The sequence below is a fragment of the Trichosurus vulpecula genome, chromosome 9 (assembly GCF_011100635.1).
Source record: "Trichosurus vulpecula isolate mTriVul1 chromosome 9, mTriVul1.pri, whole genome shotgun sequence".
NCBI lineage: Eukaryota > Metazoa > Chordata > Mammalia > Diprotodontia > Phalangeridae > Trichosurus > Trichosurus vulpecula.
Window position 1 is genome coordinate 154,688,977 of NC_050581.1, and position 14,486 is coordinate 154,703,462.

The 14,486-nt window shown below is 41.3% G+C and overlaps 1 protein-coding gene and 1 non-coding gene across 3 annotated transcripts in view; both read left to right on the plus strand.

The window, feature by feature from the left end:
- The first annotated feature begins 518 nt into the window (after window positions 1-518).
- On the plus strand, window positions 519-625 carry LOC118832411. Its single transcript, XR_005009176.1, has one exon. It is a non-coding gene; the product is annotated as a U6 spliceosomal RNA (small nuclear RNA).
- A 10,990-nt stretch (window positions 626-11,615) lies between these two features.
- Window positions 11,616-14,486, plus strand: part of SRGAP3 (SLIT-ROBO Rho GTPase activating protein 3) — a 274,924-nt gene continuing 272,053 nt past the window's right edge. For both annotated transcript variants that reach the window (XM_036737985.1, XM_036737984.1), the window contains exon 1: window positions 11,616-12,058. In XM_036737985.1, coding sequence (XP_036593880.1) covers window positions 11,992-12,058 — 67 coding nt within the window. In that variant the 5' untranslated portion in view covers window positions 11,616-11,991. The remainder of the gene's footprint in view (window positions 12,059-14,486) is intronic.

Consider the following 14,486-nt stretch of genomic DNA (forward strand, 5'->3'; position numbering starts at 1 on the left):
CAAGAACTAGCTCTGAAAATAGCTGTACAAGAAAACCTGAAGCTTGGGAACAGTGCCCCCTCTACTCCAGAAGCAGAACCCCACTTTAGTATAGAGTTAAAAGTCAAGAAATAGGCTAGAAAAATGAGCAAACAATAACAAAAAAAGATCCTGCCTATAGAAAGTTACTATGGTGACAGGAAAGATCAAAACACAAACTCAGAAGAAGACAACAAAATAAAAACTGTTACATCCAAAGCCTCAAAGAAAAATGTGAATTTGTCTCAGTCCCACCCCCACCCCAAATTTCTGGAAGAATTCAAAAAGGATTTTGAAAATCAAATAAGAGAGGCAGAGGGAAAATTGGGGAAAAAATGAGAGTGATGCAAGGAAATCATGAAAAAAGAGTCAACAGCTTGGTAAGGGAGGCACAAAAAATACTGAAGAAAATAAAACCTTTAGAAACAGAATTGGCCAAGTGGCAAAAAGAAGCACAAAAATCCAACGAAGAGAAGACTATCTTAAAAAAAGAGAATTAGGTGCTTGCTTTGGCAGCACAAATTCTAAAACTGGAACAATACAGAGAAGATTAGCATGGCCTTTGAGCAAGAATGAGATGCAAATTCATGAAGAGTTCTATATTTTTTAATTATACCTATCTCTCAGGGTTGTTACACAGATCAAATGAAAAAAAAATTTGTAAAGCACCTGACACACAATAGATGTTTAATAAATGCTTGTTTTCTTCCTTTCCAGAATCTCTATGTTAAGGGGAAAAAAAGCAGAATTGGCCAAATGGAAAAAGATATACAAAAATTCATTGAAGAAAAGAACTCCTTAAAAAGTAGAGCTGGGCAAGTGGTAGGTAATGACTCCACGAGACATCAAGAAACCATAAAGCAAAATCAAAAGAATGAAGAAAGTGGCACATAGAATTATCTTTTGTGTTACTCATTTATCTGGTTGTAATGAATCCACATTTGTGAAAATACTATTGTAAAATGCTCTCCTATACTGGACTCTTGAATTATAATTATACCAATTGATATCAGAATGTATGAGTTTTGTTGACTGTTCATGTTTTTGGGATCTTTAAAAAAACTATTATTTATTTATTTAATATTTTTAGTTTTCAGCATTAATTTCCACAAGACTTTGAATTACAAATTTTCTCCCCATTTCTACCCTCCCCCTCACTCCAAGATGGCATATATTCTGATTGCCTCATTCCCCACTCAGCCCTCCCTTCTGTCACCCCACTCCCCCCATCCCTCTCCCATTTTCCCTTACTTTCTTGTAGGGCAAGATAAATTTCTATGTCCCATTGCCTGTGTATCTTATTTCCTAGTTGCATGTAAAAACTTTTTTTTTTGAACATCTGCTTTTAAAACTTTGAGCTCCAAATTCTCTCCCCTCTTCCCTCCCCACCCACCCTCCCTAAGAAGGCAAGCAATTCAACATAGGCCACAAGTGTATCATTATGCAAAACCCTTCCACAATACTCATGTTGTGAAAGACTAACTATATTTTGCTCCTTCCTATCCTATCCCCTTTATTCGATTTTCTCCCTTGACCTTGTCCTTTTTCGAAAGTGTTTGCTTTTGATTACCTCCTCCCCCTATCTGCCCTCCCTTCTATCATCCCCCCTTTTTTATCTCCTTCCTCCTTCTTTCCTGTGGGGTAAAATACCCAATTGAGTGTGTATGGTATTCCCTCCTGAGGTCAAATCTGAGTCATTTCCCCTCACCTGCCCCCTCTTCCCTTCCAATGAACTGCTTTTTCTTGCCACTTTTATGCGAGATAATTTACCCCATTCTATCTCTCCCTTTCTCCCTCTCTCAATATTTTCCTCTCTCATCCCTTAATTTTATTTTTTAGATATCATCCCTTCATATTCAACTCACCCTGTGCCCTCTGTCTATATATATATATATATATATATATATATATATATATATATATATATATGTATATATATATGTATGTTCCCTTCAGCTACCCTAATACTGAAGTCTCATGAATTATACACATCATCTTTCCATGTAGGAATGTAAACAGAACAGTTCAACTTTAGTAAGTACCTTGTGATTTCTCTTTCTTGTTTACCTTTTCATGCTTCTCTTGATTCTTGTGTTTGAAAGTCAAAATTTCTATTTAGCTCTGGTCTTTTCATTGAGAAAGTGTGAAAGTCCTCTATTTTATTGAAAACCCATATTTTTCCTTGGAGCATTATACTTAGTTTTGCTGGGTAGGTGATTCTTGGTTTTAATCCTAGCTCCTCTGACCTAGCTCCTTTGAATAACATATTCCAAGCCCTTCAATACCTTAATGTAGAAGCTGCTAGATCTTATGTTATCCTGATTGTGTTTCCACAATACTTGAATTGTTTCTTTCTGGCTGCTTGCAGTATTTTCTCCTTGATTTAGGAACTCTGGAATTTGATGACAATATTCCTAGGAGTTTTCCTTTTGGGCATCTTTTTCAGGAGGCCATCAGTGGATTCTTTCAATTTCTATTTTACCCTCAGGCTCTAGAATATCAGGGCAGTTCTTCTTGATAATTTCTTGAAAGATGATGTCTAGGCTCTTTTTGTGATCATGGCTTTCAGGTAGTCCAATAATTTTAAATTATCTCTCCTGGATCTATTTTCCAGGTCAGTGGTTTTTCCAATGAGATATTTCACATTGTCTTCCACTTTTTCATTCCTTTGGTTCTGTTTTATAAGATCTTGATTTCTCATCAAGTCACTAGCTTCCACTTGCTCCAATCTAATTTTTAAGGTAGTATTTTCTTCAGTGGTCTTTTGGACCTCCTTTTCCATTTGGCTAATTCTGCCTTTCAAGGCATTCTTCTCCTCATTGGCTTTTTGGAGCTCTTTTGCCATTTGAGTTAGTCTATTTTTTAGGGTGTTATTTTCTTCAGTATTTTTTGGGTCTCCTTTAGCAAGTCATTGACTTGTTTTTCATGGTTTTCTCCCATAACTCTCATTTCTCTTCCCAAATTTTCCTCTACATCTCTAACTTGCTTTTCTAAATCCTTTTTGAACTCTTCCATGGCCTGAGTCCAGTTTATGTTTTTCTTAGAGGCTTTTGATGTAGGATCTTTGACTTTGTTGACTTCTTCTGGTTGTATGTTTTGGTCTTCTTTGTCACCAAAGAAAGATTCCAAAGTCCGAATCTGAATCTGAGAGTGATTTTGCTGCCTGTTCATTTCCCAGCCAATTACTTGACCCTTGAGCTTTTTGTCAGGGTGTGACTGCTTGTAGAGTAGAAAGTACTTTGTTCCAAGCTTGAGGGGCTGCACTGTTGTTTTCAGAACTATTTCTATACAGCAAGCTCTGCCACAGCAGTGCTCCTCCTCCCCCAAGAACTGCCAACCCAGACCACAACTCAGATCTAAGCAGGCTCTGCACTGCCGCTCTGATCCGCCACTTAATTCCTCCCACCAGGTGGGTCTGGGGCCAGAAGCAACTGTAGCTGTAGCTCTGTAAGCAGCCTCAGAGCTGCAGTGCCTCCGCTGCCCCCAGGATGGTAGCCTACCTTGAACTCTTTTCACTCTGTCCCCGCAGTTTTTTCCCCACTAACCTTCTCTGTTGTCTTTGGTGTTTGGGGGTTGAGAAGTCTGGTAACTGCCACAGCTCACAGATTCAGGGCACTAGGGCCTGTGTTGCCTGGCTCCCAGTCTGGTTGGTCCGAGAGCAGCCTATGCTGGGCTCTGCTCTGCTCCCAGCTCCATGCGATAGACCTTACCCAGCAACCATCCAGGCTGTCCTGAGCTGGAGCCCTGCTTCCCTCTGCTATTTTGTGGGTTCTGCAGTTCTAGAATTTGTTCAGAGCCATTTTTATAGGTGTTAGGAGGGTCCTGGGGGAGAGCTTTAGGCAAGTCCCTGCTTTCCCACTGCCATCTTGGCTCTGCCCAATTTTTGGTGAAGAGTGCTTGTTGAAACAAATATAATTATACAAGTTTTTGGTTTTCTTTAAGTTGCATAATTATATTTGTTTCAACAAGTGCTCTTCACCATGAATTATGGGTCCAATCTAATGTTAACCATTAAGAGAAACATCTGGGGATAATGAAAGCATAGAATATAAACAACAAAGGACACAGGATCATAAGATCATAGATTAAGTTATCAGAAGGAACCTTGGAGGTTATATAATCCAGCTCCCTCATTTTACATATGATAAAATTGAGGCAAACAGAACTTAAATGACTGTTAAGAATTACACCAACAATAAGTGGCACAGGTCGCATCGGAACAACCTAGGTCTCTGATTCCACTGTACAACAATCAAGTTTAGGGCAGAATAAGGGAATAAAGTGGATAAGGAAGGCAACATTCCATGGCCTGATTTCTTTGCCTACTAGAAAATGAAGTTGTACTCTGGAAAGACTGACTAATCATCATCATTCTGGCCTACAGCAATTAAAAGAAAATCAAAATTGATGGTGCTCCTTCCAATAAGGTATTGACTCAAAGTTGATTGAAAACACTTCCCTGAAGTTTTGGGTCATAGTATTACCTTCACTTTAGAGATAAACAAACTGCAGATTATGGATTTACCCTAGATGTCATCTAGTCCATAAGTCTCCCCCACCCCCAGCCATTTTACAGGTAAGGAAACTGAACCAAGACATTGAAATGGCTTGCCTAAGGTCATATAGGTGCTGGGCGGCAGAATCAGGATTTGAATGCTGCCCTTCATACTCTGAATTCAGTCCTCTTTTCACAGCTGCTGTGGAAAGCTGTAGCTCCTATGTTTATTCGCTCATCTGCTACACTGAAGTGTCCTTCCATTGCTCAGTGACTAACTCTGTACTTTAGTTTCTCCACTCTTCAAAATGTAAGTAGCAATAGGAGGCAAGCCTTTAGTGGCTAGCATCAGTGACTCTTATTACGTTAGAGGAAGGGACCTTGATTTTTTTCAACATGAGGAACTTCCTGTGTGGGGACCTTCTATGAATGCAGGATTGCTCCAAGTACATAGAAATTGGGTGATTTGCCCAGGGTCACATAGCTGGTAAGTTTAGAGGCGGCAATTAAACCCAACTCTTTCTGACCCTAAGCCCAAAACTATATTCATTTTTCCACACTGCCTCTAATGCTATAGCCAATGATTGGTATATTAATAATAATATGCATTAGCAATACTAGTATCTACTAGTAAATACTAGGATTTACATTCTTCTTTATACTTTTCAAAGTGACTTCATATGTAGCATTTTATTTGATCCTCACAGTAGATCTGAGTTAAGCATTGCCAGTTATTATTAGAACCATAAACTCTTTTATAATTTAACATTTTTAAAAATAACAAGTAATTTTTTTTGTGGTGAGGCAATCAGGGTTATGTGACTTGCTGAGGGTCACACAGCTAGTAAGTGTCAAGTGTCTGAGGTTGGATTTGAACTCAGGTCCTCCTGACTCCAGGGTTGGTGCTCTATTCACTGTGCCACCTAGCTGCCTCAGTAAGAAGTATTTTAAAAAATTAATCTGTCACGTTCCACTCTTCCTCCCCCTCTTCAAGGAAAAAAATACTAAATAAACCTAAAAAACCATTTCCTTAAAATACATATCTACATAGTCTAACAAAACACATTTCCACATTAGCCACGACCAAAAATGTATATCTCTTTCTAGACTTTAAGTTCATCATCCCTCGGTCAGGAGGTGAATGATATATGGAATCTTCCTTATTCTGGATTTGTGGTTTATTATCGAGGTGATCAGAGTACCAAAGATTTTCAAACTTGTTTTTCTCTATAATGTTATCACTGTATAATTTTTCTAGTTCTGCTCACTTTTCTCTACATCAATCCATCTTCCCAGTTTTCTCTGGAGTTGTTAATTTCATCATTTCTTTGTGGCACAACGATATTCCATTAAATTCACATATCATGATTTGTTTAGCTATTCCCCAATGAAAGAAGGGACCCTTAGTTTCAAATTTTTTTGGCTACCATACAATGAGCTGCTATAAATATTTTTGGGTATATGGATTTTTTCATTCTGTGTTTTCTTTAGGGATATAAGCCTAGTAGTAGTTGGCTGGGTCAGAGCATACTCACAGTTTCTTGCTTTCTAGATTAGCTGAACCAATTGACAGCTCCACTAACAGTGAACTAGCGTGTCTGTTTCCCTACAGCTATTCCAACATTTATCATTTTCTTTTTCTTTTATCTTTGACACTCTGATAGTTGTGAGGTGGAGCTCCAGAGTTTCTATAATTTTCAATTCTCTAATTATTAGTATTTAGAGCATTTTTTCACATGATTTTTAATAGCTTGGATTTCTTCCTTTGAAAACTACATTGCTATATCCTTTGACTACTTATCTAACTAGTAGGAGAAAGGGTCTTATTCTTATAAGTTTGAATCAGTTCCTTATAGATCTTGGAAATGAGCCCTTTATCAGAGAAACGTATTACAAAGATTTTTCACCCACCTACTTCTTTCCCTTCTAAGTTTTTTTTTACTACAATAGATTTTTTTGTACAAAAACTAAAATTTTCTATGATCAAAACTGTTCATTTTATCTCGTGTGATCCTCTCTATCATTTGTTTAGTCATGAACTCTTTTCCTATCCATGTATTCAAAAGGTAATTTCTTCCTTTTTCCTCTAATTTGTTCATGGTATGACTGGTATGATTTTTGACATCTAGGTCATGGATCTATTTGGAGTTTATCAGGAGTTAAGTGTGAGTTGTTGGTCTAAACTTAATTTCTGCCAGACTGCTTATCCACTTTCCCCGCAATTTTAACAATCTCAGAATGTTGTCTAGGAGCCTGAGAAGTAAAGTGACTTGCCTAGGCTCACACTGCCAGTATATATTTGAGCCTAGGTCATCCTTACTTTGAGGCTAGTTCTTTCTATATTTTACTGACTTTCCACAGAGTAAACACTTAGTAAAATTTTCCTGAATGAAGCAGTGAAACAAAGAATGAATGAAAAGTGCATTTCTGTTACAAAACATGCTACATAATTTTTTAAAAAATATTCTTCCAATTACATGTAAAATAATATTTAACATTCATTTAAAAAATTTTTTGAGTTCCAAATTCTATCCCTTCCTCCCTCATTGAAAAGGCAGGCAATTTGATATAGGGTATACACATGCAGCCATGCCAAACACATTTCCATATTAGTTACTCCATAACTTCTTCTATCAGTATCCTGAACAAGAACTCTTAACCTTTTTTCAGTCCTAGTCCCCCTTTAGAAGTCTGAATGTGAAGCCTGGGGACCTCTTCTCAAAATAATGTTTTTTAATGCATAATATAAAACAGAGGACTACAAAGGAAACCAATTATATCAAAATACAGTTATCAAAATTTTTATTTTAAAGATCATAGACTCAGCGTAACAACCCTTGATGTATAGTCAGTTTTTCTGTTGCTTGAAGGTTACACCTCAGGCAGAGGGAAAGAATGGCATCAGAACATGTGTCTAGTTGGAGGGAAATGTGTTATTTTGTAAGGTAGTGAGTTCCCCATCACTGGAGGTAATCAAGCATAGGCTAGATGATCCTTTGGCAGGGATGTGGTGGAAGACATTCGTATTTTAGGTAGAAATTGGTCTAGGTGATCTCTGAGTTTTCTCATAACTGCAAGATTCTTTGAAATATCTTCTCTCCACTTGAAATGAAAGAAAAAGCAGAAGGGGCTGAATTTTCTCATTTGAAATTGAGTATGTCTGGCCAGGGCCATCCCAAGGATACCATGGACCATAGAATTAGAGCAAGAGGGACTTTAGCTGTCATCAAGTCTAACCTCTTCATCTCACACATAAGGAAACTGACGGAGATTATGTGACTTACCTAGGGTCACATAGCTAATAAATGCTAGAGGCAGGATTTGAATCCAGGTCTTCTGATACTATAATCAATGATTTTTCCATAGCTGGAGAACCTAGATTGAACAAATGATGCCTCTCCCTTGCCTTGGGAACAAGGTAAATTATACTGTGTACAGTTCATCCTGCCTGCCCTCCCCTCCCACAATCATAACAAAAGACATCGATCAGGGAACAAGACCGGACAAATCAGGGGCCAGCATCGAAGGGGAGGAAAAGGAGCCAAAGGGGAGATGTCATGAGAGAGTCACGTGCAGCCCCGAGAGGATGTGGGAATGATAAGGGGGAGGCAGACTTAGTTGCCAGGCAGCCAGTCCAGCCCACATCCCCTTGGTAACAAAGGAAGAGGGGGTGGAGGGGCTGTGGGTATAATAATAACCGATGTTTATTTGTACAGTGCCTTAGCAATTACAAAGCACACTTAATATCACACTAATTCACAGGTCTGCTGAAGTAGGGAGTAGAAGAATGATCATTCCCATTTTACAGACCAGGGAACTGAGGTTCTAAGTGTTCTGCTCAAGTTCATACAGCTAGCAAACAGCTTTCTTACTCCAAATCTAAGGGTCTCAGGTTCTCCCCACTATACTACAGGATTTGCCTGAGCCCTAGGGTTTTTGGTTTTGTTTTGAAACACCAGCTGATGGCAAAACCATTTCCTCCTTGTCATCCTAGGCACGTAGATTTAGAGGTGGAAGGGACCTCAATACCCACCTAGTTCAATTCCCTTATTTTATACTTGAGGAAATAAGTGACTTGCTTGAGATTGCACAGCTAGGAAGTGACAATGAGGACACTGGTTTTGTTTGTCATTGTGAGATAGCTCTTGCTGTTCTTAAGGTCAGAAGATCTGGGTTCAAATGCCAGTTGTGCCACTTGCTGGAATAATGGGAGCAAATGGGTGATCTGCGGGTACAAGGCTGCAGCCAAGTGGGTTGGTCATGTGGGCTCTGGCTCAGCACCGAAGGACTTTGTGTTTTGAGATAATGAAATAGTTCTCTTTTTGAACACTAAGCTGGGAAGAGAGGCAGCTGATTGAACCTGGAGTCAGGAAGACCTGAGTTAAAATCCAGCCTCAGATCCTCACTAGCAGTGTGACTCTGGGCAAATCACTTCACCTGTTTGTCTCAATTCCTTCATCTGTAAAATGGGGATAATAATAAGCACCAGCCTCCCAGGGTTGTTGTGAGGATCAAAGTACGCTTACCCCAGTGGGCACACAGTAGGTGTTATGTAAATGCTAGTTATTCTTGCTGTTGTGGTTATTATTAAGAGCAACCCATTGACTCTACTTGAAAATGAGAGAGACAACTTCTCTTGCTCTCTTCTTCTCTCTGGAACATGTGGCATGGAAATCTCCTGCTTGGACTTTTGGAATTCCCTTTTGGAATCTCCCTTTGGGGGAGGGAGAAGAAAGCACTTCCTTCAGGTGTTAGCAATGTTAAAGCGCTCAGGAACTGTCTAGATGAGCCCAAGGCTGAGGTCCCTTATCTACCTTTTCTACTCTTTCCCTGAGAGTAGGTGACATAAAAGCAGTCCTGAAATGGATTTTTCTAGACTTGGAAGCAACCTTCTGAGTCTGAAAGACAGGGGGTTCCCCCATCCTTGGTTCTGGGTTGACTAGCAGCAGGAGTAAGTTTCTGCAACTATACTTTTCTCAGAAAAGATGTTGAGCCCAAGGCCTTGTCTTTCTGACCTGAAGACATATATATTGAAGGAATTGTTTGGATGTTACAGTCAAAGTGAAGCTGAAATGCCTAGTCTACTGTCCCACTAAGTGCTCTATGTTTTAATGTTCTAAGTATCAATCTTCTAGGATAGTACTATTTAACAGAAGTTATGGGTTACAATATCACACTTTATGTCTTTGTCATTGCATCCTTATGAGTCTTTTGTGTTTTTAGCATTTTTCTGTGTGGGGGAAATAAATAGCTGTCCTATACCTGATATACATTGCACATCGAATACCCTTTTACTCCCTTTTGGAAACCCTAAACAGAAGCCACACTTATGCTTTATTTGATTTCCTTCTAGGTTTTAGGATTGGGGTGTGGTGGGGAAATATGTGTAGAGCCAGAGATAATGAAAAAAGAGGCTGACCCCTCTTTTTAGAGGAGAGGGTCTTCCAGAATTGAATAATAATAGCTAACACTTATATAGTATTTTAATGTTTATAAAGCACTTACATAGATCTCATTTGATCCTCACTACAACCCATTGAGGTAGGTGCTATTCTTACATTTTACAGATGAAGAAACTGAGCTTGAGAGAAGTTGTGACATCAAGCTTCTGAGGAAGTATTTAAGCTCAGGTCTTTTGGGTCTCAAACCCCACCCCTTTTGCATCTTCTGTTTGCTTTGACAAATGGAGCCTTTACCATCATTTGCTAGGCTCTCTCTGCTTCTGAGGGATGTGCCGGTCTGTCCAAGTCAACTGTTTTTCCACTATACAACCTAGTTACCAAACTGTCCTCAGTCTGTTCATGAGCCCAGAGCTAGGGAACCCTTAGTGGGAAAGCATGTTTGCTAGCCCCCAGGGCACAGGGGGTATGTTATTACAGGAACTGTATAGCCTTGTGAAAGTCTCCTAACCTCTCTGAGTCTGTTTCGTCATCTGTAACGGGCTAAGGAATTCCGTGGGTTCAAATCCTTGGTCAGACACCAGCTGTGTGACCCTGGGGTAAGTTACTTAACCACTCCTAGCCTCAGTTTCCTCAGCTGTACAATGACCTCAAAGATCCTTTCTAGCTTTAAATCGAGGTGAGGATAGACATGATCAAGGGTAGGAGAATAACTAATGTTATATGGCATTTTCAAATTTACTAGTCACCTAACCTGGAATCTCACGACAATTCTGAGAGGTACAGAGCACAGGTATTCTTCATTTGGCAGAGAGAGGGCTAACTTACCCATTGCCACACAGCTGGGTTGAATCAGAGGCAAGATACGAACCCAGGTCTTCCTGACTCTCAGCCCAAGGCTCTAACTCCTCCACTGTACTGCCTCTGCATAAAGGGAGGGGAAACGGGTGCCAATTTTGTGAAATCCACTGCGAGCTCCTGTCCCCAGGCTTCAAGTCTCCTGGGAGTAAAGAACAGGAGTTTTCAGGAGACAGTCAGCAAAGAAAAAGCCTCCGCGGCCAGATCCGGGTTGTGCTGACCGAGCCGGCAGTCTTTTTCTCTCCTTCCCGGGGTGGCCTCTCGGTCTGGGCTAACCTGCTCCTTCCTCCGGGCCGCCGTCCCTTTTGTGGAGCTTTTCTCCTTTTAGCTTGCAGTGAGTTATGATGTCCTGTAGGCTACAATGTGTCAGTTGTTATAAAATCTAGGAGGTGGAGTCTGGCCCGTGACACTACGCTGGTGGTGCTGTGGGGAGCGAGCGAGCGAGAGAGAGTCAGCCCTGCAGTGAAAGCAGCTCCAGTTTGCAGCCCCCCGGGTCACTGGAGCCCATGCATTTCAGAAGGAAAACTTGTGTTTCTCTCTCCTGGCTTTGATCGTCTCCATAAATCTGACCGTCGGAAGGACGAGGACGACAGACAGAGGGAGGGAGAGAGAGAGGGAAGATGCGAGATGAGAGCCCCTCTGGCAACCTGACCATTTCTTTGGACAAACCTGGAGAGCTTTTCTTATCGGCTCTGGGAACCGACTGCACGTCAAAGGAGGAGTCTCCGTGTGTGTATGTGTGTGTGTGTTTGTGTGAGTGCAAGGGTGTGTATGCATAGACCGCGATTGTGAGTGTGCATGTTGGAATGAGTGTGTGAGCGCTTGTGTGTGTCTGTGTGTGTGTGTGTCTGTGTGTGTGTTTGTTTGCATGTGCGCGTGAATGTTTTTGTGATACATACACACAGACATATATTTAAAGAGAAGTCTGAAAAACCTGAAGCAGGTTGCTGTGCTTTTTTGGAGGGAGGGGGGGGATGTCTACTCTTTTTTAAGACAAGCTGACTGAAGCCAGCTATTATTTGCCTCCCCCCTCCTCCCCCTTGCAAATGAAGAGAATTCTTCCTGCAAGCTAGAAGGTTTTCCCCCTTTCCCCTTCTGCAGCCAAGTGAAACTGCTTAGTCCCCAAACCTTGGAAATCGACTTGACTCCGGCTATTGCTGGGAGGACCCGGGAAGAATTCGGGGGAAAGACCAATCGGGGTTGGTGTAGCCCCTTCAGAAAATGTCATCTCAAACTAAGTTCAAGAAAGACAAAGAGATCATAGCTGAATATGAAACACAAGTCAAAGGTGAGTTACCTTTTGACTTTTCCTTCCCCTCCCCCTCTGCATTTCTCTAGCTGTAGCGGCGATTATTTTTCCTCCCATTCCCTACCGTCAAACGTTGTTATGCATCGATAATCTTATTGTGAGCATGGGTGGGTAGTGGCTGCACGAGACAGGGCTGGTTTCAGCTGCAGCAATGCAAGGGGCTGGTGTATGGATTCTAGGATGGATAGCAAAAGCTGCATTGCAGTTGTGTGAGGGTTCTCTGGTTGACTTGAGGAGCGTCAGTGTCAGTAAAATGCCTACTTCATCATCCTGACGGTGACATGTCACTCCAAAGCCATTTTGACAACCAGTGCTGTCCTCCCTCGCCGTCAAAGCCCTTCAGGGCTGGTGTATTTGCAGATATGTCTTGCTTTTTTGCTTCTACCACCTTTCCCCCAGGGGTCAGAATTCATGTGTACGTGCACCTGGAAACAGCACACACATTGCATTTCTTTGTCAGTTTCTCTCTGCTGTGTTTGCATTTCCATGGATTAACTGTTATGGGGGCATATTGATCCAAACTAATGCAGGCATTTAGGCATAAAGAGACAGCTCCATGCAGAAATGTTCTATCTCACAGTGTGCAGCCAATCAGGTTTCCTGCAGCAGCATTTAGGGGCGTCTGTCTTCATTCAAAGGAAACAAGCCAGTGTACAGTGAGGGCTGATGAGCCTCTCTGTCTGCAGTGGCTTTGGTGAAAGCTTGTCTTGAACTCAATGACCTCTGACTGTTTCTCTGAGCCCAGCCCGGGACCCATGCCTTGCTGATCATCCTAGCCAACTAAGGGCTGACACAGACGGCAAGGTCTTTGCAAAATCAAGAATTGCAAAAACCCAGTGTAGTTCAGGCAACTCTCTTCCACCCCACCCCTTTTGCATTTTCTGCTTTGCTTTCACAAATGGAGACCTTATCATCATTTGCTAGGCTCTCTCTGCTTTTGAGAAATGTGTCAGAGGCCTCAGCACTTACAATTTAGCAATAATCTGTTTTCTTTGGGGTCAGTGTTGTTCTCTTGCTGCAACATGAAGGATCTCTCATGAGAGTAAAGAAAATAAGTCTTCACGGGGAGACTGAGGCCCATCCTTCCTCCCACAGTGTATTGAAAAGATCCGTTATATGAGGCCAATATGTCTTGTGCTTACAACACCTGCCTCTCACTCTCTTTCTGTTGAAGGCTCAATGACCTAGGAACTTAGGAAGCCCCCTCAGGAACTGGAGGACCTGGAGGGTAGAGAGCTGCCACTGAGAACTTCAAATGCTTGAGAAACTTTGGAAAAGGAGAACAGTTATCAGGGGGAGGGCTTTGTTTTTCCCAGCCAGCCAACAATCCTTTTTCCTTTCAATTCTGGCAAAAGGCTGTTATGCTAATCATGGATAGACCAAGCTCTGGATGAAACTGATCAAGAAAACCTTCCCTTCTGACCGCCTCCTTTGTATGTTGTTGTCTTGTGGAAAATAGTAACTTCTGATAGGCCTGTCTCTGAAGTTTGGAAGACAAGCCTTTTATTGTTCCGAGAACTGGCTAGATTGCCAAATAAAATAACTAGGCTTAGATTTGCATTTTCAATGAGGTTATTATTTATAAGACCTATTTTGCCTTTGTGTGCCTATATACAGCTATATATGCATATGTGTACATATGTATATATATATGTGTGTGTGTGTGTGTGTGTGTGTGTGTGTGTGTATTTAGAGAGGATCTTACTTAAATTTCCATTGAAGAGTTTTGGAAAGTGTTTCTCAGGTTTTCAACTCCCTCTTAAGGTCCAACTGAGTCATGAAGGCTCTTATCCTTTTTTGAAAGGATTGGCCATCACCACTGCACCAACTGACTTTGCTTGATTTACAGTCAAACCTTTATTGTCTTGGCTAATTACTGAGCTGTCACCTTTATTTTAAGGAACTAGCTAGCAAATACAAGATAATGAATTTGGACATGGATATGTTCCAGGGACCCCAGCTGTAATCCTGTTTTTTGCACCCAAATGCCTCAATCCAGTGCCCATCCCTTGGCCTCTGGTTTCACCAATTCTTGGCAATGGGAGAATCTGCCTTGATTTAAGCACCGCTGACATCTACGGGATTCAGGCAGGAATAATTTTGCACACCGAAACCTTTGGAAAGCCCGCCTTTCAGAGCTCTGTTGGGCAGAATTGTAAAGGCCAGGCAGCTTCTGAAGGCTAGCCTGAGCCCAGCCCTCCCAGAGACATTGTTCTCTTGAAGCTGCTCCTTCAAAGATTGACACCAGGAGCAGATGGGCATTTTGGGGTGGGGACTGCCTCTTGATGCAGTTCCATTGTTTACCCTCTCACTTTCATTTTGGAGGTCTTTGTGCCGGCTTTGGAGAGTGATAGACCAATCACAACAAATACTATTTGATGTCAATTACCTTTCTCCCTGGGTGTAA